We start from the raw sequence: 25,176 nt of genomic DNA on the forward strand, positions 1-25,176 counted from the left end.
TATGACTTTGGTAAAAGTGAATGATATCAGATTCTGATTATAGGAATCAGTGTTTTTTTATGCATCTGCCTTCCTGATACATTTGTGTTACTTTGGCTCTGATGAATTCTGGGAAACTTGGTTCTGGTGCTGCTTAGTGACACGTGGCTGTTCCTGTCCACCATTATTGGGCACCTGGCAGCGGGTGACATACATGACTCTTCTATAGAAAACACTGGCATCAGCAGCATTAAATCAGAGAACATGCAGCCTCGCTCTCAGGCTGTATTCGTTTTCCTACAAAAACCTTTTCAACTTGCTTTTCAAGTATTTTAAATTAAGAAAAAATGCTATATTCCTTTTTTTTTAAGCCAATATTTTGAGATGCTCCTCCACACTTTTAGCTGATGTGAAGGCAGACAGCCATGTCAGGATGCCCAAGTAGTAAACCATATATACAGCATCTGAGTCATTTAAATGTGACATAATTTTGGGTGCCGTTTAGCTCAGTTGGTAGATTGGCGTCCCATGTGCTGAGGCTCTGCAGCGGATCCCGGGTCCCTTTGCTGCGTGTCACTCCCCCTCTCTCTCTCCCTGTTCCCTGTCATATCTTCAGCTGTACTGTCAATAAAGCCATTAAAGGCCAAAAAAAAAACTAAAGAAAACATAATTTTCCTCATGAAACTAGAACAGAATAATCATTTCAAATCTCTGGCCAGCACAGCGCTGGGGTTGGGGCACATATTTGTTCTGAATGTTTTTCTTTCACTTTCCTGCAGGAAACTGCTGCCTGATATAATCTGTTTATTGTCTGTAGATCGTTGAATGCAGAGGACAAAAACATCAGACGCTGGTGGAGGGAAGTCTTTCCTACAAAGTCCTTCAGCATTCAAAGGTAAACCTTGTGTCACTGCTGTTTTCTTAATTATAGAAATGATGAAAGTTAATCTACAGGAATATTTATATGAATGTTTTAAACCGAAAATACAAACTTTTTGATTTCGTTTTGAGTAAATAGGTAAAATACATTTGTGTTTTCTCAAACATAGAACTGAACAGTGTCAGGTAGATATTAAACCTTGTGCTCCCTTTCTACAACCTGATCTGTCAAACAGCAGGTTTCTCTCTGAAGAATGGCAGATTTCAACACCAACACCTCACAGAACTACAGCTATGATAACAACACCACCGACAGCTACTCTGAGTATTCCATCGAAGTCATATATGTGGTGACATATGTAATCATTTCTATTGGACTCTTCCTGACCCTATTAGCCATCTATTCTCTTTATACTATGGTATGTATGCATTATAACTGAGATTTGTTTATTAACTGCCACTGTCAAAAAGATTCTCAAAGGTATTACTGAAAAAATGATTATGTTCTAATGTAAACCATAATTTGTAGTACATTAGGAGGGAACATATTCATGGGAAACGAAAAGCAGATGAAGTGTTGGGAGAGCAAGTGGGGGCAGGTTCAGGTGGAGCTGGAGATGGTGTGGATAAGAAAAGTAACTCTGAGGTCAAGTCAGCCAAGTACACACTGTAGTTATCACTCCAGCATCATTTCTTGGCACGCTTCTTAGATGCAATAGTATCATGAGCGAAAGAGCAAGAATGTCCAGGTCAGACAAACTTTAAAAATGCATAAACATGTGACTACAGTTGCCGGGCAAAGTCCATCCGTCCATCCATTTTCTTCCGCTTAAAAAGTAAGATGACATATTTTGGAAGAGGTGGAGTTCTCAACATGTTTAAAACTGTTTGCTTACTTTTAACAATGTTTCCCTGCAGGTGAGAAAGGATCATGTTGTTCCGATCTACGTCATCAACCTTCTCATTTCAGACCTCATTCAGCTCTGCTGCCTGATCCTTCTGGTGACAGGACGTGAAGGGATGATGATTATCATTTCAGATTTAATCCACTCAGTTTGTCTGATAGTCAGTGTTTGCTTCATGGTGTGCATCGCCCTAGAAAGGTAACTATCTGTCTCACCAGTATGTGTGTAGCTTCTTCTGTGTCTTAAGGCCCCCACACACTGGCCCAACCATTGGACGTCCGAAGCGTTTGGAGAGACTCGGACGAGGTTGGGAACAAATATGTTTGGTGTGTTTAGCTGCGTCGGAAGCTTTCAGAGCCGCGCGGACGTTGTCGGATCCGACTGAGCATGCAAAGTCTGAGGAGGTGGGCTGTCGGACATCTCAGCCATTGGATTCTCTGATTGGCGGTGTGCTAGCGAATCAGCGCGGTGTGTGGGAGGGGCGGAATACTGTGTGCGCATTGGTTTTCGACGCACTCCGTTCCATCATTTCTTGTTTTCATGCTTTGGAGTACTGGCACGAGACTAGCTGTTATTATGTCTGTTCAGGATGAATAAATCTGTGTTCGTTTGGTAATGCCTCGCTGCATATTTAGTATGCAGCTGTTTGTGTCTGAAATAGTTAAGTTTTGTTTGATCGAAAGTAAAGAGAGTTGCGTGCATAAACCTCTAGTCCAACACTAGAGCCACCCGTTTATTGCATCTCATGCAAGCGCAGAATGTACACACTACTGTGAAGCAGGCAGCACGTCAAAGCGGTGTGTTCAATGCAACTTTTGTGCCAAACGGGTCAGACGAGAGGCAACAGAGTGGTCGGATAAGGCAGTTGGACGTCTGGGCGGTGTGTGGGGGCCTTTACAATTAAATTGTGATATAAATGTGAAGCCTCTTGAACACAGTATGTTCATCTTGTTTTACAGGTATCTGGCCATCACCCGTCCACTGTGGTACCGCTCCAGACACACCATCAAGTTCTCTGTGGTTCTCTGTGTTATAGTCTGGGTCCTTTCTTCTGTCCTGTATGTCCCCACACATCGGGCGCCGCAGGATGATTATATCAAAGACATCATCATAGGGACTTTCTTCCTCCTTCCTCTTCCACTGTTCATCTTCTTCCTGGGTGGGACCATCAGAGCTCTGTCTGCCAGTTGTGTCGCCTCTGATGAAAAACGAAGAATTGTTGGAATTTTGGTCCTGGTGTTGCTTATTTACACACTGCTGTTTCTGCCATCCATCATTTGGCTCATGGCAGATAAGCACCGTCACCACCACTTCACCAACCTGGTTTATGTGTTTATGCTGTTGAGTCCCCTTGCAGACTTATTTCTGTATGTTTTCATGAGGAAAGCGACCATAGACAAGCTTCTGGTCTCTCTGTGTTGCTGCAGAATGGACAGCAATGACAGCAGCAGAATGGACAGCAATGACAGCAGCAGAATGGACAGCAATGATATCAGCAGTTCAACAGCATGAATGATGAAAACATTCACACAGTCAGCTTCATGTAAGCAGAGAAAGAAGCGAGTTCGATCCTGTCATCTACTGATGTGATTTCCAATAAGACACCTAACTGTTAGGATGTGTTGCTGTAACTCTGCTGTGGGAGAACTGGCTGCTGGGAAATGTTTTGGTGAACTTGTTCTGGTTCACTGTGATGACTCCAACAAATGTAAATAACTTTTTGAGTTGTAAGTTGATGTCTATCATTACTATCCTATAATCACCCAAGTAAATCAGATATGATCATTCTATTAGCTGAGCTCATTAAACTCACCACACCGTCTTGTTCCTGAATCTTTTTACTCTGACTGTTAACACATGGAGAACATCTGAACAAGTCTTGAGAACATCTCCCTTTATTGGTCATTGTGATAACTAATTTTTTATTATATTGTTGAATGTAAGAGACACAAGACTACACACTGTTTGTTTACCTTGAAGTTGTATTTTTGGTGTTTTTGTGGTAGACATGCTAGTTTTTAGGATGGAGCAGCTGTTGTGTGCTTTCAAACAGATGACATCATGTATCACTGCCCATGTTCCATATGAAACTGAGCATGTTTTGGATATCTAATTAAAAATCTGTCTCCGTACAAAAATGTGTGTTTACTTTTTACTAGCTCGCTAAATTAAAACCTGATGAATGAAGTTTCAACTAAATCTCTGCTGGTTGACAAACCTCTGGACAGAAGGTCAAACTCTTAGCAGGGAGGCTTCATGTACTCTTAAAATGATCCTAGTTTTTGCATGATAATGTTGGTTATGAATCAAGGTAAATAGTTTTTAGGGTGAAATATAATGGTATAATCAAAAGTAGTCAAAAACAGCCAATTATATCCCTGACGTCCCACCTTCAAACACAGGCTCATTTGGCCATCCATGAAAAAGCTACTTAACCTCCCACTTTTTTATAGAAATACATGCTTCCTACGATGCACTAGTTAAGATGATTCTAAACAGATTTCTGCAGTTCAAACAACTCAGAATTGTACTTGAGAACGTCAGTTATAACAGCCCACATATTAAAAAACTGTCTGGTTTAAATCGGGCTTGTGCTCATAATTACAGTGTGTCAGGCCGGGCCGGGCCGGGCCAGGCTCGGACACAACGTGCACAGACTCGGGTCGGGCTTGATTTTTTGGGCCCAATCTGAGCTCTAATACGGGGTTCCACGGTAGAGAAAATGTAGTGCCAAAAGAGATGCCAGTCTGACGGCGATGTAAAGCGATGTGAATTTTCCCTATACAGCGTACACTTGAACTGATATAGATTTTGCCTTGTTTTAGGTGGTTAGTTTTGCTTTTTGCCTGGACCCCGTTCACTGCAGTACAAAGCTGAGCCTCTGTGCTGGAGCGGCTCTCTACTTAACTGAGGCTGCGCTGATCGGTGATTACGGTAGGAAACAGATAGACTATAGATATGTACTTTATATGACCCCACTTCAAAAAACCCGAACTATCCCTTTAAAACAGAGAGGGCAGCATGAGTGATGAGCAGAAAAATCTGCAGGAACCCTTTTGTACAGAAAGTGCTGCTATCAGTCGAGACAATATGAAACCACCTGAATGAGATTTTCCACTCTGACCGTCTCTGCACTCGACATTAACAAGTGCTATAGGCGTTTGGTTTTCATTCAAGAAGCGCAGAAAGATATGGAAGCTCAGCGTGCATATATATCTGACACATCTTGGAGATGGATGATAATACAAAAACACTGCAGGGAAAAGTCAAAGTTACGTTTGGCTCCAGCAAAAGAAGCAAAAATGTTGTTTCTCCTCTCCTTATAATTCAAGCCTGCAAAGAAATAATGAAAGCAGCTCTGCAGCTGAAGGTCTTGTCTTGGAAACACACATTTCAGACATGCTGGATATTTGAATGCAGGACAGGACACTTTTTAGACTCACATATACAAAAAGAAAAAATGTATTGGGGCAATAAATATGATTTTCAAATTAAAAAAAAAGGAAAAACAAAAAAAAGATTGAAATACAACTAAGATCTATAACAATTAATGTAGTGGAGAATTTAAATATCACTCAAATTTCTAACTGACTTTAATACTCAGTGACCTGCTCACTTGGAGAAGGAGGAGAAGGAGCAGCAGCTTTGATTCACTGCATGTGATCCATCCACTGTGCAGCTGTATCAGCCTCAATAAACCGCAAACTCGCATGTGAATCATAAATGATATAATACATTTCATATGTCAGCTCTGTTAATATTCCTTCATGGAGACTGTCAATTGTGGTGGGCCGTGTGTGAGCATCATTATATCTCTCTCCATAAATGTTCCAATAAATTACAGAATGACAACCGTCATGCCAGACTGTTACATGTTACACTGCAAATCACAGACGACCTACATTTGACTCCACATTTGTGTTGGTATTTAGAAAACATTTGATGATCCTCCTTTGCTTTTCTCTTTTACAGTATGTGTTGGTAAAACAGAAATCTGTGTTCTTATGAAATGCCCAGCTTGACCAGCAGATGTCACTATAACTGCCATTAAAGTTTTACTCAGACCTTTCCTGCAACAACATCACTCACATTCCAATGATTAATGATTTATTCTTATGAAATACCTATCTTGACCAGCAGATGTCACTGTAACCGGATGAATCTGCCCTTTAGGTTGTTCTCTCTAGTTTTACTCAGACCTTTCCTCTGCCAACATTACTCACATTACAGCGATAAAAAAAAATAAAAAAATGAGCAACCAAGAAATGTCACTCTCTTCCTCCATGGAGTCTACGTTTACACATTTATTGAAGCTTATATGGCGAAGTTTCAGGAGCAGGACCACACCTCAACAGCGCCAACTTCCGATATTCCTATAAATAACCTCCTGTCCCTCTCCTCGTCTTCGCTCTCGTATTCTGCGCCCCTCCCCCCCCACCCAATTTCTCTCTCCCTGTTTCTTCTTTCCTTTCTCTCCTTCGTAGGACCATGAGGGGATCCGTCGCTGCCCGAGTGCGGCAGCGGATTCTCTACAGAGCTTCCCCACAACGCACTCGAAGAGCTCGAAGAACCAAGATCTTCAACATTTTCGTTTTCTCTTTCTTTCATGATAAATCGTTTAAACGTGTCTTGTTGAAGGTGTGGTCCTTGCTAGTGAAACCAGTGTTGTTAAAGTATCCAAAAGTCAAACTACAGGAGAGATTCTGTGTTAAAATATTACTTAGGTAAAAGTGAATGATATCAGATTCTGATTATAGGAATCAGTGTTTTTTTTATGTAACTGCCTTCCAGGTACATTTGTGTTACTTTGGCTCTGAAGAATTCTGGGAAACTTAAGGTTCAGGTGCTGCTTAGTGACACACTGCTGTTCCTGTCCACCATTATTGGCCACCTCGCCGCGGGTGACATATATGACTCTTCTGTAGAAAACACTGGCATCAGCAGCATTAAATCAGAGAACATGCAGCCTCGCTCTCAGGCTGTATTCGTTTTCCTACAAAAACCTTTTCACCTTGGTTTTCAAGTATTTCTAAATTAAGAAAAAATGCTATATTCCTTTTTTTCTAAGCCAATATTTTGAGATGCTCCTCTACACTTTTAGCTGATGTGAAGGCAGAAAGCCATGTCAGGATGCCCAAGTAGTAAACAATTATACAGTATCTGAATCATCTAAATGTAACATCATTTTCCTCATGAAACCAGAACAGAATAATCATTTCAAATCTCTGGCCAGCACAGTGTGGGGGTAGCAACACATATTTGTTCTGAATGTTTTTATTTCACTTTCCTGCAGAAACGTGCTGCCTTATATAACCTGTTTAATGTCTGTTGACTGTTTGAATGCAGAGGACAAAAACATCAGACGCTGGTGGAGGAAAGTCTTTCCTACAAAGTCCTTCAGCATTCAAAGGTAAACCTTGTGTCACTACTGTTTTCTTAATTATAGAGATGATGAAAGTTAATCTACAGGTATATTTATATGAATGTTTAAAACTTAAAATACAAACTTTTTGATTTCATTTTGAGTAAATAGCTAAAATACATTTGTGTTTTCTCAAACATAGAACTGAACAGTGTCAGGTAGATATTAAACCTTGTGCTCCTTTCTACAACCTGATCTGTCAAACAGCAGGTTTCACTCTGAAGAATGGCAGATTTCAACATTAACAACGCCTCACAGGACTACAGCTATGATTACAACACCACCAACAGCTACTCTGAGTATTCCATTGAAGTCAAATACGTGGTGACATGTGTAATCACTTCCATTGGACTCTTCCTGACATTATTAGCCATCTATTCTCTTTATACTATGGTATGTATGCAGTATAACTGAGATTTTTTTATTAACTGCCACTGTCTAAAAAGTTTCTCAAAGGTATTACTGAAAAAATGATTATGTTCAATGTCCGGGTCACACAAACTTTAAAAATGCATAAATGTGTGACTACAGTTGCCGTGCAGAGTAAGATGACATTTTTTGGATGAGGTGGCGTTCTCAACATGTTTAACTGCTTGTTGATGTTTACCAATGTTTCCCTGCAGGTGAGAAAGGATCATGTTGTTCCGATCTACGTCATCAACATTCTCATTTCAGACCTCATTCAGCTCTGCTGCCTGATCCCTCTGGTGACAGGAAGTGAAGACATGATGTTACCCATGTTATCTTTAATCCACTTAATTTGTCTGATGGCCAGCATTGGCTTCATGGTGTGCATCGCCCTGGAAAGGTAACTATCTGTCTCACCAGTATGTGTGCAGCATCTTCTGTGTCTTACAATTATATTTCTATATAAATGTGAAGCCTCTTGAACACAGTATGTTCATCTTGTTTTACAGGTATCTGGTCATCGCCTGTCCACTGTGGTACCGCTTCAGACACACCATCAAGTTCTCTGTGGTTCTCTGTGTTATGATCTGGGTCCTTTCTTCTGTCCTGTGTGCCCTCACACTTTGGGTGCTGCAGGATGGTTATATCACAGAAATCATCATGGGGACTTTCCTCCTCCTTCCTCTCCCACTGTTCATCTTCTTCCTGGGTGGGACCATCAGAGCTCTGTCTGCCAGTCGTGTCCCCTCTGATGAAAAACAAAGAATTGTGGGAATTTTTGTCCTGGTGCTGCTCATTTACACGCTGCTGTTTCTGCCAGCCATCATTTGGTTCATGGCAGATGGTGACATACATGACCAGACCCTCTCCAACCTGGTTTATGTGTTTGTACAGTTGAGTCCCCTTGCCGACTCACTTTTGTATGTTTTCATGAGGAAAGGGACCATAGACAAGCTTCTGGCCTCTGTGTGTTGCTGCAGAATGGACAGCAATGATATCACCAGTCCAACAGTGTGAATGATGACAACATTCACACAGTCAGCTTCATGTAGGCAGAGAAAGAGGGAGGGAGAGAAAGGAGAGAAATCCGAAGGAGAAACATGAGCTAATAGAAAAGATAGACGAGACAAATCCTGTCATCTACTAAAGAGATTTCCATTAAGACGCCTGACTGTAGATAACAGGAAGCAATGCTGTAGCTCTGCTGTGGGAGAACTGGCTGCTGGGAAATGTTTTGGTGAACTGTGATGCTCCAACAAATGTAAATACTAGCTGAGCTCATTAAACTCACCTCACCGTCTTGTTCCTGAATCTTTTTATTCTGACAGTTTGTTAACACAGTGAGAACATCTGAACAAGTCTGTAGAAACTTTCCTTTATTGGTCATTGTGATAATTAATGTCTTTTCATTTTTCATTATATTGTTGTATAAATAAGAAACAAGACTACACACTATTTGTTTACCTTGAAGATGTATTTTTGGTGTTTTTGTGGTAGACATGCTAGTTTTTAGGATGGAGCAGCTGTTGTGTGCTTTCAAAAAGATTAAATCATGTATCACTGCCCATGTTCTATATGAATCTGCGCATGTTCTGGATATCTGATTAAATCTGTCTCTTTACAAAAATGTGTGTTTACCTTTGACTTGTTCTTTATATTAAAACCTGATGAATAAAGTTTAAACTAAATCTCTGCTGGTTGACAAACCTCTGGACAAAAAGTCAAACTCTTAGCAGGGAGGCTTTATGTACCCCTGAAACGATTAGATTTTTTGCATAATAATTTTGGTTATGAATCACAGATTGTTACAGGGACAGTCACAACTGATAAGACACATAGTTCTTAATGTAAATTAGCAAAGTCAATTGTATGTTTCTAACCAAAGCTGATTATGAACTGAAATCCAGCAACATCAAGCACACACATCACAAAATGTCGGACTGTCTCTTTAGATTTCTTTTAGCTCACAGTTACAGTCATGTTCATCTATTTGGCACGCTATTTGACGCTTTTTATTCAAAGTTCTGTATTTGAGTTAGATTGTGGAGTGTAACTCTATTTGTTTTACATACACTTACACACTTTAAGAAGCTGATGCAGAAAAGCAGGAGGCTGCTGCAGGAGATCACTGAAACACCTGTTAATCTACAGATCAGCTGTTTCAACATGTGTGTGTGTTTTTAATGCTGTACGGACTGCACATTAGAGTTTAAGCATCAGGTAAGATTATTAATTGAAATAAATTATCTGGAGTTTAATTTTCCACCCCAAAACTTAACTGATATTTCTATAAAGCAGATTTCTGTGTCTGTGTCGGATCATCCTGACAGTATTTATATTTCTTGTTGTTTAAATACAGTCAGAGCAGCTTAATGCTGTTTATCAGACTGTAATAACAAAAATTAACAAGTCACTGCAGCAGGAAGATGGAAAAGAAGAAGGCCTTTTCAACCTTGTCAATGGACATTTTAGTGTTTTGCTGTGAAACCAGGTCCCAATGCAAAATGTCTCAATGGTAATTAAGTTATTTCTATTCGTAGCACTAACCCCAGTGCTGTCTTTCAGATCCACCAGAGGGCCCCACCTACCTACCTATCTACCTACCTTCCTACCTACGTTCCTACCTACCTACCTACGTTCCTACCTACCTACCTATCTATCTACCTACCTACCTACGTTCCTACCTACCTACTTATCTATCTACCTATCTACCTACCTTCCTACCTGCCTACCTACCTACCTACCTACCTTCCTACCTACCTTCCTACCTACCTAACTACATACCTACCTTCCTACCTACCTACCTACCTGCCTGCCTGCCTGCCTGCCTGCCTACCTGCCTACCTACCTACCTACCTGCCTGTCTGGCTGCGGGGTCTCTGCAGCTCCCTGCAATCATCCACTCACACAGACCTGCTCAATCAGCCTGTGGGAGTACTATCTTATTTGTTTTTAAGAATCCATTAAATTGGAAGTTCACTTCTCATGAGCAATGCATTAATTTCCAAACTGGCCTTATGTTCCTTTTTTATGAGGGTTTCATTTATCGAGTCATTGTTTCCCAAACTAATTAAAATTACATGTGTAAATGTTACGCGCATTTACAAGAAAGATAAGAACATGACAAAACCAAATATCAGCTGCATCTTTATGGCAGGAAATTCATCTGATATCTGTTCAGAAGAAGATGTAGATTTACATGCAGTACTGAGTGTCACACAATGATCCATCTGATTGAAGGCATTTAAACACCCAACAACTTTCACTGATGCTGACTCATCAAAACTGCAAAACCACAAGAACAACTGTCTGGAGGAAACTGACGTAACACGCATGGGCTGCTTCCACCCAACCTGTTTTATTTGATTTCTCAACAGTCTGATGCTGGTAACTGTGGCTTGATGGTGTTGCCGAGACATGTCTGATGGAACAAATTCCTGCTGTGAAGGCAGTCACCAGTGTGAAGAAAGGGACTAAAGTGTTGTAGTGGTGAGGGTATATTTGAGAGAATTGGTATGAATCAGTCATCAATCCTTATTCTTGCTCCCTAGCATTGGATAACCACAATGAAACTTTTAACAAGTTTGATCACAAGTCAGCTGATTGAAACCATGCAGAATAAAAGTGGAAAAACAAACAAAAAATTAATGAAGGTGTTTGTGTGATTTTAGGCCAAAAACAAAACCACTGGATCTGCAGCATTAATTACACCAAATGCAGCCTCAATCCACTGGATACTATGTTTATTTTCTCAAAGACCCTTTTGTTTTGTTTGTTGGAATAGTTTTAATGTACAAAAATGCTATTTTGTGTTTTCTGTGCCATTATCTTTCCATGGCCAGTGATGATGAGCAGCTCCTCTACACTTTCAGCTGTGGTGAAGGCAGACAGACATCTCAGGATACTTCAGTAGGAAAAAATGAATGTGTTGATTGTTCAATTTGACAATAAATTTCATACGCGAACCACAACAGCATAATGTATCCACAATCACTTGAACACAAACTGTTGAAATGCATATTGCATATCATATCATGTTTGACTAACTGTCTCCCTTCCTTAAAAGAGGAGGAGTAGAATAACAGGATCCTGCTGCATGTTGTCTCTTGACAGACTGACTGCAGACTGTACGCTGAGGACAAAACAGACATTTGTGCAGGGAACTCATTCAGGTGGAGGCTTTCAGCAAGAAAAGGTAAAATGTATAACTTTACTTTGTGTCTCATAGGGATGAGAAAGACCGCAAACAGTCATTGAATGTTTTTAGAATAAAAGTTACATTAATATATTAAACTTAATTGACTTAGCAGTTTTTGAAATGATTGTGGAGATATTAATATTGTGTTTTACTCTCATGATTTCACTGAACAGAGTCAGGTGGATATTAAATCACTTGCTCTTTTTCTATCACATGTTCAGAAGAATGCACGGTTTCGGCAAGCCCTTTGACCCTCCTGGAGTAGTCCGTCCCATGTATGGTCCCATTGTGGTTACATACATAATAACTGCTATCGGCCTTCTTCTGACCCTCATGTCCATCTGTGCTGTTTATTCTCTGGTACATAAATTTTGACTGAGATTTATTTAATAACTGTCTGTGTCATGTGTCTGTAGTGCAGTCAGTCTGTCTGTGACGGATCTTGCTCTGATCTTTAAGTACAGTAATAATTAACCTCGTTATTAAAATTAACATGATGTTTCTTGGATTGTAAACTCATGCAGTTTGCGTGTGTGGCACCATTCCAGCCTTCTGTTAAACAGTTGAAGTTAATGGCTCCATTTAGTAAGAACTCCAAGAAAAACATTTTTAAGTCTTCAAGTTTGGGTGTTTTGTAATTATAATGTTTCCCTGCAGGTGAGAAAGGATCATGTTGTTTCGATCTACGTCATCAACCTTCTCATTTCAGACCTCATTCAGTACTGCTGCCTAATCTTTGCAGTGACAGGAAGTGATTGGATGTTGTTTGGAATTGCACTTTGTATCTACATTAGTAGTCTGACGGTCAGCATTGGCTTCATGGTGTGCATCGCCCTGGAAAGGTAACTATCTGTCTCACCAGTATGTGTGTAGCTTCTTCTGTGTCTTACAATTATATATCTATATAAAGTTGTTGTTCATTATATGTCTATCTTGTATTACAGGTATCTGCTCATCGCCCATCCACTGTGGTACCGCTTCAGACACACCATCAAGTTCTCTGTGGTTCTCTGTGTAATGGTCTGGGTCCTTTCTCCTGTCAGTGTCCTCTCCCTTTCGGCACTTTCGACGCTGCAGGATGTTTCTATCGCACCAATCATCATAGGGACTTTCCTCCTCCTTCCTCTCCCACTGTTCATCTTCTTCCTGGGTGGGACCATCAGAGCTCTGTCTGCCAGTCGTGTCCCCTCTGATGAAAAACGAAGAATTGTTGGAATTTTGGTCCTGGTGCTGCTTATTTACACACTGCTGTTTCTGCCAGCCATCATTTTGTTCATGACTAAGATGAACACTGACCACCACACATTGAAAAGTGACCAGCTCCCATACCTGGCATATGTGTTTTTGATGTTGAGTCCTCTTGCAGATGCATTTCTGTATGTTTTCATGAGGAAAGGGACCATAGACAAGTTTCTGTCCTCTGTGTGTTGCTGCGGAATGGACAGCAATGATATCACCAGTCCAACAGTGTGAATGATGAAAACAAGTTTGTTATTTCAAGTATTTTATTTTGCGTTGTGAGTTGATGTCTATCATTACTCTCCTATAATCACCAAAGTAAATCAGATATGATTATTCTATTAGCTGAGCTCATTAAACTCACCACACCATCTTCTTCCTGAATCTTTTTATTCTGACTGTTAACACAGGGAGAACATCTTAACAAGTCTTGAGAACCTTTCCTTTATTGGTCATTGTGATAATTAATGTCTTTTCATTTTTCATTATGTTGTATAAATAAGAAACATGACTACACACTATTAGTTTACCTTGAAGTTGTATTTTCTGTGTTTTTGTGGTAGACATGCTAGTTTTTAGGATGGAGCAGCTGTTGTGTGCTTTCAAAAAAGATGAAATCTTGTATCACTGCCCATGTTCTGGATATGTAATTAAAAATCTGTCTCTATACAAGAATATGTGTTTACTTTTGACTTGTTCTCTAAATTAAAACCTGATGAATGAAGTTTCAACTAAATCTCTGCTGGCTGACAAACCTCTGGACAAAAAGTCAAACTCTTAGCAGGGAGGCTTCATGTACTATGTGTACATCATGTAATTATCCTCTTTTTTGCATAATAATTTTGGTTATGAATCAGAAATTGATACAGGGAAAGTCACAAAAGAGAAGACACATTGTTTTTAATGGAAATTAGCAAAGTCACTTGTATGTTTCCTGTTTTTAACCAAAGCTGATTACGAACTGAGATCCAGCAACGTCAAGCACACACGTCACAAAATGTGTTTCTTTAAATTTATCTTTTAGCTCAAAGGAAAGTAAGATTTTTGAGTCTCATTCCAAACTCATCACATACTGGTGATTTGGGGTGGTGACCATCCCGACCTACCATCCCAAATCATCAGCTTTAACCCAATTGGGAATGAGAGTCAAAAATCTACTTTTCTTACAAGAAGCACCTTTTAAATCTGAAACTTGCCTGGAAATAATATGATAGGACGATAAACGGTATGATCTGTCTGACTGAGTGCATTAAAACCTGCCACAGGCTCAGGTGATGCCGATTTTGATTTATAGTGTTACATTTTATTTTACAACAGTCTGATGCTGGTGTTAAAAAAATTAAACCAATTAATCTGCTGTACATAACTGTTGCTTAGTGGTGTGCAACACTCGAGACACTATAGACACCTGATTGAACAGATTCCTGCCGTCGTCAGACGACCGTACTTGTGTGGTCACATGTCAGCCAGTTATTCAGAGATTATTTCAGAAGTGCGGACAGTGTTGGGGGTGGATGTGTGATAATGCAGATTCATGCCTGGCTATTTTTTTCTCGCTTACTTAGAAGAGGGAGAGTTGATCAACAGGAAGCTGCAACAACTGCATGTTGCAACTTAATATATTGACCGCAGAGGACCGCAAATCAGTCACTGCTGTGGAGAACCGATACAGGTGTTACAAGTATTTCAGCTTTACACAAGGTAAATGTACATCGAGAGAGTTTGCATGAGTATTTGTCTGAAATTGCACAGCAGTTTTTGATTTGATATCATACTGGGACTGGGACTACTACTACTACTACGAAATTACATAAGGGATATCATTGAACAGTGTCGGGAAGATAATACAAAACTTTTTGCTTTTTCCAGGTTTCACTCTCAAGGATGGAAGAGTTCAACATTACCAACAACACAACACAGAACAACAGTTATAATAACAGCAACGACACCTCTGGCTACGATCTCTTAGAGACTGAGGAATACAAAAAACTCTGGTTCATCACGTATGTGGTGACATGCATGATCATTTCTGTCGCCTTTCCCCTGATCCTCATGGCCATCTATTATCTTTTTTCTCTGGTATGTACATTAAGATTTGTTTATTAACCATCATATATCAAGTGTCTGACAGTCTGTAAAGGATCTTGATGATGACGGATTGATGATGATGATGTGATCTTGTAAAACTGGTCTTGTTACTGTAGTGATCGAAGTGTGTGTCAGAACTGATGTTTCTGACAGCACAGAGAAGATAATAATTAAATGTCTCTGACTACAGTTGTTGGGCAGAGCAAGATGACATGTTTGCAAAAAAGGGATTTTTTTGAATAACTGCTTTAAAAGCCTGCTATGCAGCTACTTACTCAATTAGAATTTTTTAGTACTTATAGATCCTGATACGAGCCTGTGACTCATGAATGTGACATCGCAAAATTGATGTGACACAGCAGATAAACATCCATGATTGTCATATTTTAATGTTGTTGTATCTGCCGACAGTCAACAAGAAGAATATCATCCGATATCTCAGTCCATCCCTGTTTTCCTGCAGGTGCGAAACAATCATGTTGCTCCAATCTACATCATCAACCTTCTGATTTCCGACCTGATTCAGCTCTGCTGCATGATCGTTTGGGTTGCTCAAAATAATGGAATACCTAAAATTGGCCTGTTTCCTTATACTGTAAGTCTGACGGTCAGTGCTGGCTTCATGGTGTGCATCGCCCTGGAAAGGTAACTATCTGTCTTTCCAGCACATGTGTAGCTACTTCTAAGTCTGAGCATCGTGTTGTCCATCTTGATTTACAGGTATTTGGTCATCGCCTGCCCACTGTGGTACCGCTTCAGACGAAACATCAAGACCTCTTTGTTTGTCTGTGTCGTGGTCTGGGTCCATATCCTTGTCTGTCTCATCAGTGCAGATTTCTTGCGTGATATTATTGTCTCGAAAGTCGTCTACGGCTGCTTGTTCTTTCTTCCCTTCCCACTTATCATCTTCTCCCTGGTTGGGACCCTCAGAGCTCTGTCTGTCAGCCGTGTCCCGTCTGATGAAAAACGAAGAATTGTGGGAATTTTGGTCCTGGTGCTGCTTATTTACACTCTGCTGTTCATGCCGAACATCATTTTTCACCTGGCAAAGACACAAATGTCTAAGTATACCCTCTCGGACCTGTCTTCTGTGTTTGTCCGGTTTTGTCCCCTTGCAGACTCTTTTCTGTATGTTTTCATGAGGAAAGGGACCATAGACAAGCTGTTGGCCTCTCTGTGTGGCTGCAGAATGGACAGCAATGACAGCAACAGAATGGACAGCAAAAATATCAGCAGTTCAACAGTGTGAATGATGACAACATTTACAAAGTCAGCTTCATGTAGGCAGAGAAAAAGAGAGGGAGAGAGAGAAGAGAAGGAGAAATCTAGTCAAATAGAAAGGATGGAGACGGGACAGATACCGTCATACTGATGTCATTTCCAAGGGTAAAATGAGTTGTGTTGTGGGAGAAGTGGCTGCTGGGAACTGTTTTGGTGAACTTGTTCTGGTTCACTGTGATGACTTCAACAAATGTAAATAACACTGGTTATGTTGTTTAATTATTCTTTTATCCAATAATTGATTGCACGCTTAACTCAGTCTCAAGTCTTTTACTTTTGTTTTCTCTCATTCAGACTATAATATGTTTAGATTTAAGTTGTAACTAATGTGTGTCCAGCCAAAACTGTTTGATGTTATTTCTGGTGCAGATAAGAAACAAATGTACATATTATTTGTATCTTTATTTTCAATAAGAGATTTACTTTTGTTGTTTTTAGTGGAAGGCATTTTTAAACTATGATTCAGAGCAACTGTTGTGTGTCGGGGCGACTGTGGCTCAGGTGGTTGAGCGGGTCGGCCTATTTTTCGGAGGGTCAGCGGTTCGATCCCGGGTTGGCCAACTGCATTATGGTTGTTGTGTCCTTGGGCAAGACACTTCACCCACCTTGCCTCATGTGAATGTGTATGGCTGCTGTATGTTTGAGGTGGTGGTCACAGGGGCAGTAGGCGCTGAATGGCAGCCATGCTTCCGTCAGTCTGCCCCAGGGCAGCTGTGGCTACTATTGTAGTTTACCACCACCAGTATGACTGTGTGTGAATGAGCGACTTTAGGTAATTGAAAAGCGCTATATAAATAAAATGAAATATTAATTATGATAAAATCTTATATTACAGTGTATTCAATTGAATATTTAATTGTACACTTTCTGAAAATGCAATTAAAACTCTGTGGTCAGCAAAAGTCTGGACGTCTTTACTGACTCACTGAATTCAAACCTGATAAATGAAGGTGCAACTTTATCTCTGCTGGTTGACAAATCTCTATTGTCTATATGAAAATAAAGCCCACCATGCTGTTAACAGGGAAGCACTCTTAAAGTTCTTATACTTAATTTAGATAATCATTTAGTGGCAGAAATTATAAATTGTTACACATACAGTCACAAGAGGAAAGACAAATAATTTTCAGTGTAAGTTAGTTAAGTCTCATGTATGTTTTACCCTTTTAAACTTTAGCGGATTATCATTAACTCCTCCAATAATAGTTATATTTCAGAAAATGTTGGACATTTTTATTTATTAATTTGCAGACACGTTGTCTAAAATGCTCTATAAACACTGATGAGTTACTATATTTGCCCATACACTTTACATACTTTAAGACATACTCGCAGAGAAAAAAAACAGGAAGCTACTGCAGGAAATCACTGATAACATCATTAGGCCAGGCGGTCGCTCACTACAGGAGTTTTAAAAACTGGACGATTGTGAAATCAGGTTGCGTTACACACAAAGTGAGTCCTCACAGATGTTCTTCTTGACCAGTGTCACATGAGACCATGTGTGTTAAGAAACGGGACAGTGATGTGGTCAGGATTTGTGTCACTTGCCATGCATTAAAGTGCTTTGAATGTGCTTTACTTTCTATATTGTCTATATTTCTTTATTACACTGTTGGCATTCTGTGGACAGCAAAGGAAGAACGTCATTGCATAATTGAGAACATGTTTCTTTACTGTGCATATGACAATAAACACTTTGAATCTTGACTCTTGAATCACTTGTGCTTTTTTTTACCTGCTGAAATATCTATTGTCACAGGCACATAGCAGCAATCCCTCCTGATTTGATTCACCTACATCAACCCATTATTATCCCATTTATTAGCAAGTATTACAAGATTCTTGTAAGTATTACAAGATTCTTATGTTAGGAGCGTTTAACATACATCATTTAACCTCACTCTGTCATTATCCCAGTTTATGTTCTCCTATTTCCTGTTTCCTGTTTTATTTTGAAAATGGTGCCCTCTTGTGTCTTGTCTGGCTTTTCGTTTCCTGCTGTGTCCCTCCTCACTCTGCTGTTCCTCGTCCAGTCATCAGTGCGTCTGTATACAGTCTTTTCTCCTCCCTCTCGTCTCTGTCAGTTTGATTCTTTGTGTCTTCCGTGATGTTTTCCGTGTGCGACATTCCTCCTTGTATAAACTCCTATCAGCGTGATAGCTTTTTAGCTTGGTCTGTATCCCTCCCCGTGTTTCCACCCGCTTCTTCAAGGCAAGGCAAGTATATGTGTATAGTATCTTAAAGCAAAACTGTCGCCAAAAAGCAACCGAGGCTTTATTTGGGATTGAATATGAGTCAAACCTTCGCGTGAAAGCATAATTACGACTAAAGAGGCACTTTTAAGATTTACCGTAGTTTCGGTTTTGGGCACGTTAATTTTGAACGGGAGTGCATGGGGCAAGACATGCTAGCATCAAAGTCGCTATTTGTAGAACACTAAGAAGGCTCGACACAACATGAAACTTTGCTCGTAGCATCACCAGGGTCTCTACTCATGAACAAGAGCATTGAGAACATTGTTTGTGGAGCGGTTCACCATTACTCTCCTGCCTGTCAGGTCGCACTTGGGGATCAATACTTTTTGTCTGGCATGACGGCAACGCGCCGGAGATGCAGCAGCTAACGTGAGTAGTTCAAAAACCTTCTTTCGCATAAACTCTGTGTACACAAACAATGTTCTCAATGCTCTTGTTCATGAGTAGAGACCCTGGTGATGCTACAAGCAAAGTTTCATGTTGTGTCGAGCCTTCTTAGTGTTCTAAAAATAGCGATTTTGATGCTAGCATGTCCTGCCCCATGCACTCCCGTTCAAAATTGACGTGCCCAAATCCAAAACTACGGTAAATCTTAAAAGTGCCTCTTTCGACGTAATTATGCTTTCACACAAAGGTTTGACTCATATTCAATCCCAAATAAAGCCTCGGTTGCTTTTTGGCGAGAGTTTCACTTTAATTCATCTACCTCTAAGCACAGGGAGAACATCTTAACAAGTCTTGAGAACCTTTCCTTTATTGGTCATTGTGATAATTAATGTCTTTTCATGTGTCATTATATTGTTGTATATATAAGAAACATGACTACAGACTGTTTTTTTACCTTGAAGTTGTATTTTCTGTGTTTTTGTGGTAGACATGCTAGTTTTTAGGATGGAGCAGCTGTTGTGTGCTTTCAAAAAAGATGAAATCTTGTATCACTGCCCATGTCATATATAAATCTGTGCATGGTCTGGATATCTAATTAAAAATCTGTCTCTGTACAAAAATCTGTGTTTACTTTTGACGTGTTTTCTAAATTGAAAACCTGATGAATGAAGCTTCAACTAAATCTCTGCTGGTTGACAAACCTCTGGACAAAAAGTCAAACTCTTAGCAGGGAGGCTTCATGGACTCTTAAAATGATCCTAGTTTTTACATAATTTTGGTTATAAATGACAAATACCACAAGGACAGTCACAACAGATAAGACAAATAGTTCTTAATGTAAATTAGCAAAGTCAATTGTATGTTTCCCTTTTTTAACCAAAGCTGATTATCTGAGATACAGCAACGTCAAGCACACACGTCACAAAATGTTGGACTGTTTCTTTAAATATCTTTTAGCTCACAGTCAAAGTCATATGTATGTATTTGGCAGACACTTTTATCTAAAGTTCTGTATTTGAGTTAGATTGTGGAGTTTAACTCTATTTGTTTTACATACACGTATATACTTTAAGAAGCTGATGCAGAAAAGCAGGAGGCTGCTGCAGGAGATCACTGAAACACCTGTTAATCTACAGATCACCTGTTTTCAGCATGTGGTTTGTTTTTTTATGCTCTACATTCTGTACATCAGAGTTTAAGCATTTATGTCTTCATTCATGCATTGAGCTAAAATTATTAATTGAAATCGATTATATTGAGTTGAATTCAACACCTGAAACTTAGCTGATATTTCTGTAAAACCAGATTTCAGGCAACATCTGTGTGTGACTGAAGACAAACCACAAAATAAAAAGCCATCAGCATTTGTGTGACTCTGGGTTGATTGCAGTGTATCAGATCACCTGTGTGCAGGATGTGGAGACTGACTCCTACTGAGTGAAAGCAGCTCGGGGCATTCCCCTCCCAGCCAATCACGGTGTGATGACGCCCTTTTGTGACGACTTAAGAGAGGTGGGAGAGGCACCCAGGTGGGACTCTGTCCATGATACACTGCAGACACAATCTCCAGACTGTCAGCCAGAAACTCTGTTCTGTTTAGGGCCCAGTGAAACAACTGTGTTGTTCAAAGCACAATCACCCTTCAACTACAGGCCACCTGCATCAGGACCAGGCTTATTTGTGCTGTGTGACTTTCAAGCAGCCTGACGCCTGCAGGTTTTCTTCTGTTTGCTTAGCTTCTGTTTTTAACTGAACCTCTTGAAACTGAAGCTCCTCTGTACACCTTTAGTCTTCTAATGTAGGAGATGGACAGCAGAGGGAGACACAGATGAGGAGGAGGACAGGAAAAGTTTGTTGGCATGATTGTTAGTGAGATGCAGGGTGGTGGTGGGGCACCCTGCCTGATAAGGTTTTTCTTTTTTCTTTTAACACACTCCCTTTACATATCCAGCTTTTCCTGTTTCCAGGAAAAGGAACTTCTTTTGCAGGCTTAATGCATCTTCATTATACACTGAGAGCATTTTGAGGTTTAACAGGATAATTGTTCCCATCAATCTGTTTTCTAAAAGGGGGAGTGGAAGGAAGGATGTTGTTGTGTCAGATGGATAGTTGAGAGTGGCAGAATATCATCATGAATGTGGCAGAGGAGGAGGACAGCCAGGATTCTCTATATTATGAAGAGAAAAGTACTTGAGCACAATTGAAAATGTTGGTGGATTCATTTTGAAATATCTGACATTTTTCAGCAAAAAAACAAGTTTATAAACTTCAGTACATTCTTTTCGTTTGTTAAAGGTTGAATATGTAATATGCTTATTAAAAGCTATATTTTTTCAAAAATAATACATCTACGGGGCGTTTGGAGGGGCGCAGAGTAAAAGTAATGCGTTTCCTTGAAAAATTATATTTAGTCTGAAATAAATAATTTAAGAAATTTTGACGGGTCTGACAATGACTTCCTGTTTACATCGTACCAGCCAAATAGCGGCCGGCATTGCGGGTTGCCAATTTCGCAACCTCGGCAATGCTCGGCAAAGCTCAGCACAGCTAGGCTGACACTGGGTAAAATGGCGGAGTCTGCAAGCTCTTCAGAGCCCCAGCAAACGGTGCGTTATCTGTCCCAGCAGCTGAGTGACCGGAGAAGAGCAAAAACCAGAGTAAATATCGGTGAAGCATACGCTCGATGGACTCAGGTAAAGGATTTCCACGGCATCAAAACACACGCGGAAATGGCGAACTTTCTCCTGGATCGGTAAGCTAACTCGCTTGCCAACTTAGCTAACGTTACCTGCCGGTCAAACTCCTCTGCTATACTTATTTTCATTATATCACGTTGATCCTAGATATGAGAATACTGATCGTGACCCATCGACCTCCAAACCCAGTAAACGGAGGAAACGGAGGCGGCTCAATCCTCCTGCCCTGTCCAAACCTGGCAACCCGACCGCCGGAATTACCTTTTTGTTGTCGTGACAATGATCTTGAGACACTAGATGGTGGCATTCAGCTCATATTCCATATTACACCTTTAACACTTCTTAAATGATGAAAAATGCTATTTTGTGTTTTCTGTGCCATTATCTTTCCATGGCCAGTTATGATGAGCAGCTCCTCTACACTTTCAGCTGTGGTGAAGGCAGACAGACATGTCAGGATACTCAGTAGGAAACAATGCATATGTTAATGACTGAATTTTACCATAATTTTCATATGCAAACCACAACAACATGATGCATCCACAAGCACTTCAACACAAACTGTTGAAATGCATAGTGCATATCATATCATGAGTGACTAATGGTCTCCATCCTTAAAAGAGGAGGAGTAGAATAAAAGGATCCTGCTGCATGTTGTCTCTTGACAGACTGACTGCAGACTGTACGCTGAGGACAAAACAGACATTTGTGCAGGGAACTCATTCAGGTGGAGGCTTTCAGCAAGAAAAGGTAAAATGTATAACTTTACTTTTTGTCTCATAGAGATGGGAAGAACTGTAAACAGTCATTAAATGATTTTAGATTAAAAGTTATATGAATGTATAAAACTTAATTGACATAGCAGTTTTTCAATTGATTGTCAGTATATTAATATTGTGTTTTACTGTCATGATGTCACTGAACAACATCAGGTGGATATTAAATCACTTGCTCTTTTTCCATCACATGTTCTGAAGAATGGAAGAATTCAACATCACCAACACCTCGCAGGACAAAAGCTTTAATTACAGCAACATCACCTATTGGGATCCCAATGAGACTCTTGGAGAAGTCGTTATAGATGTGGTGTCATGCATAATAATTGCTATCGGCCTTCCTTTGACCCTCATGTCCATCTATGTTGTTTATTCTCTGGTACGTAACTTTTGACTGAGATTTGTTTAACAACTGTCTGTATCATGTGTCTGTTGTACAATGTGTCTGTTTGTGACAGATCTTGCTCTGATCTTAATGTACAGGAATAATTAACCTCATTATTAAAAGTAACATGATGTTTATTTGATTGTAAACTCATGCAGTTTACATGTGTGGCGCCATTCCAGCCTTCTGTTAAACAGTTGAGTTTAATGGCTCCATTAAAGAACTCCAAGAAAAACATTTTTAAAAGTCTTCAAGTTTGGGGTTTTTGTTATTATAATGTTTCCCTGCAGGTGAGAAAGGATCATGTTGTTCCGATCTACGTCGTCAACCTTCTCATTTCAGACCTCATTCAGTTCTGCTGTATGATCCCTCTGATGACAGAAATTGATAAGATGATTGTAGTTCATATCTACTTCAGTAGTGTGACAGCCAGTGTTTGCTTCATGGTGTGCATCGCCCTGGAAAGGTAACTATCTGTCTCACCAGTATGTGTGTAGCTTCTTCTGTGTCTTATTTCTATATAAATGTGAAGCCTCTTGAACACAGTATGTTCATCTTGTTTTACAGGTATCTGGTCATCGCCTGTCCACTGTGGTACCGCTTCAGACACACCATCAAGTTCTCTGTGGTTCTCTGTGTTATGATCTGGGTCCTTTCTCCTGTCCTGTGTGCCCTCACACTTTGGGCACCGCAGGATGTTTTTATCACAAATATCATCAAAGGGACTTTCCTCCTCCTTCCTCTCCCACTGTTCATCTTCTTCCTGGGTGGGACCATCAGAGCTCTGTCTGCCAGTCGTGTCCCCTCTGATGAAAAACGAAGAATTGTTGGAATTTTGGTCCTGGTGCTGCTTATTTACACACTGCTGTTTCTGCCAGCCATCATTTTGTTCATGGCAGCGATGTTCCGTCGCTACCTCTCCAACCTGGTTTATGTGTTTATCCGGTTGAGTCCCCTTGCAGACTTATTTCTGTATGTTTTCATGAGGAAAGGGACCATAGACAAGCTTCTGGCTTCTGTGTGTTGCTGCAGAATGGACAGCAATGACAGCAGCAGAATGGACAGCAATGATATCACCAGTTCAACAGTGTGAATGATGACAACATTCACTCAGTCAGCTTCATGTAAGCAGAGAGAGGACGAAGGTAGATCCTGTCATCTACTGTTGTGATTTCCAATAAAACACCTAAGTGTAGATAAAAGTGATGCTGTAACTCTGCTGTGGGAGAACTGGCTGCTGGGAAATGTTTTGGTGAACTTGTTGTGGTTCACTGTGATGGCTCCAACAAATGTAAATAACTTTTTGAGTTGTTGATGTCTATCATTACTATCCTATAGTCACCAAAGTAAATCAGATATGATTATTCTATTAGCTGAGCTCATTAAACTCACCACACCGTCTTGTTCCTGAATCTTTTTATTCTGACTGTTTGTTAACACAGGGAGAACATCTGAACAAGTCTGTAGAAACTTTCCTTTTATTGGTCATTGTGATAACTAATGTCTTTTACGTTTTCATTATATTGTTGTGTATATATAAGAAACAAGACTACACAATATTTGTTTACCTTGAAGTTGTATTTTTGCTGTTATTGTGGTAGACATGCTAGTTTTTAGGATGGAGCAGCTGTTGTGTGCTTTCCAAAAAGATGACATCATGTATCACTGCCCATGTCATATATGAATCTGTGCATGTTCTGATATCTAATTAAAAATCTGTCTCTGTACAAAAACGTGTGTTTACTTTTGACTAGCTCTCTAAATTAAAACCTGATGAATGAAGTTTCAACTAAATCTCTGCTGGTCGACAAACCTCTGGACAAAAAGTCAAACTCTTAGCAGGGAGGCTTCAAGTACTCTTAATTTCATCCTAGTTTTTGTAAAATAATGTTGGTTATAAATGACAAATACCACAAGGATATTCACAGCAGATAAGACACATAGTTATTGATTTAAATTAGCAGAGTCAATTGTATGTTTCTCTTTTTTAACCAGAGCTGATTATGAATTGAGATCCAGCAACGTCAAGCACACACGTCACAAAATGTTGGACTGTTTCTTTAAATATCTTTTAGCTCACAGATGCAGTCATATTTATCTATTTGGCAGATACTTTTTACTAAATTACTGTATTTGAGTTACATTGTGGATTTTACATACACTTACACAGGAGGCTGCTGCAGGAGATCACTGAAACACCTGTTAATCTACAGATCAGCTGTTTCAACATGTGTTTTTTTTTTTTTTTTAATGCTGTACGTACTGCACATTAGAG

The 25,176-nt window shown here is 39.9% G+C and overlaps 5 protein-coding genes across 5 annotated transcripts; all 5 read left to right on the forward strand.

The window, feature by feature from the left end:
• Positions 1-807: 807 nt before the first annotated feature.
• On the forward strand, positions 808-3,364 carry LOC115596952 (ovarian cancer G-protein coupled receptor 1-like). The gene is made up of 4 exons (XM_030442450.1): positions 808-874; positions 1,095-1,277; positions 1,777-1,961; positions 2,723-3,364. Exons 2-4 carry the CDS (start codon positions 1,113-1,115, stop codon positions 3,273-3,275), a joined length of 903 nt encoding a protein of 300 aa, XP_030298310.1. The 5' UTR covers positions 808-874; positions 1,095-1,112; the 3' UTR covers positions 3,276-3,364.
• A 4,046-nt stretch (positions 3,365-7,410) lies between these two features.
• Positions 7,411-8,656, forward strand: LOC115596811 (mas-related G-protein coupled receptor member A6-like). Its single transcript, XM_030442223.1, has 3 exons — positions 7,411-7,578; positions 7,809-7,993; positions 8,103-8,656. Exons 1-3 carry the CDS (start codon positions 7,411-7,413, stop codon positions 8,608-8,610), a joined length of 861 nt encoding a protein of 286 aa, XP_030298083.1. The 3' UTR covers positions 8,611-8,656.
• Positions 8,657-11,701: 3,045 nt separating this feature from the next.
• Positions 11,702-13,667, forward strand: LOC115596910 (G-protein coupled receptor 183-like). Its single transcript, XM_030442380.1, has 4 exons — positions 11,702-11,788; positions 12,013-12,151; positions 12,449-12,633; positions 12,736-13,667. Exons 2-4 carry the CDS (start codon positions 12,017-12,019, stop codon positions 13,262-13,264), a joined length of 849 nt encoding a protein of 282 aa, XP_030298240.1. The 5' UTR covers positions 11,702-11,788; positions 12,013-12,016; the 3' UTR covers positions 13,265-13,667.
• Positions 13,668-14,914: 1,247 nt separating this feature from the next.
• On the forward strand, positions 14,915-16,572 carry LOC115596812 (G-protein coupled receptor 4-like). The gene is made up of 3 exons (XM_030442224.1): positions 14,915-15,109; positions 15,582-15,763; positions 15,839-16,572. Exons 1-3 carry the CDS (start codon positions 14,915-14,917, stop codon positions 16,365-16,367), a joined length of 906 nt encoding a protein of 301 aa, XP_030298084.1. The 3' UTR covers positions 16,368-16,572.
• A 6,146-nt stretch (positions 16,573-22,718) lies between these two features.
• LOC115596813 (psychosine receptor-like) lies at positions 22,719-24,012 on the forward strand. Its single transcript, XM_030442225.1, has 3 exons — positions 22,719-22,895; positions 23,192-23,367; positions 23,469-24,012. The coding sequence occupies exons 1-3, from the start codon at positions 22,719-22,721 to the stop codon at positions 23,992-23,994; spliced, it is 879 nt and encodes a 292-aa protein (XP_030298085.1). The 3' UTR covers positions 23,995-24,012.
• Positions 24,013-25,176: the final 1,164 nt, after the last annotated feature.

This window comes from Sparus aurata, chromosome 15 (assembly GCF_900880675.1).
Source record: "Sparus aurata chromosome 15, fSpaAur1.1, whole genome shotgun sequence".
Classification (NCBI taxonomy): domain Eukaryota; kingdom Metazoa; phylum Chordata; class Actinopteri; order Spariformes; family Sparidae; genus Sparus; species Sparus aurata.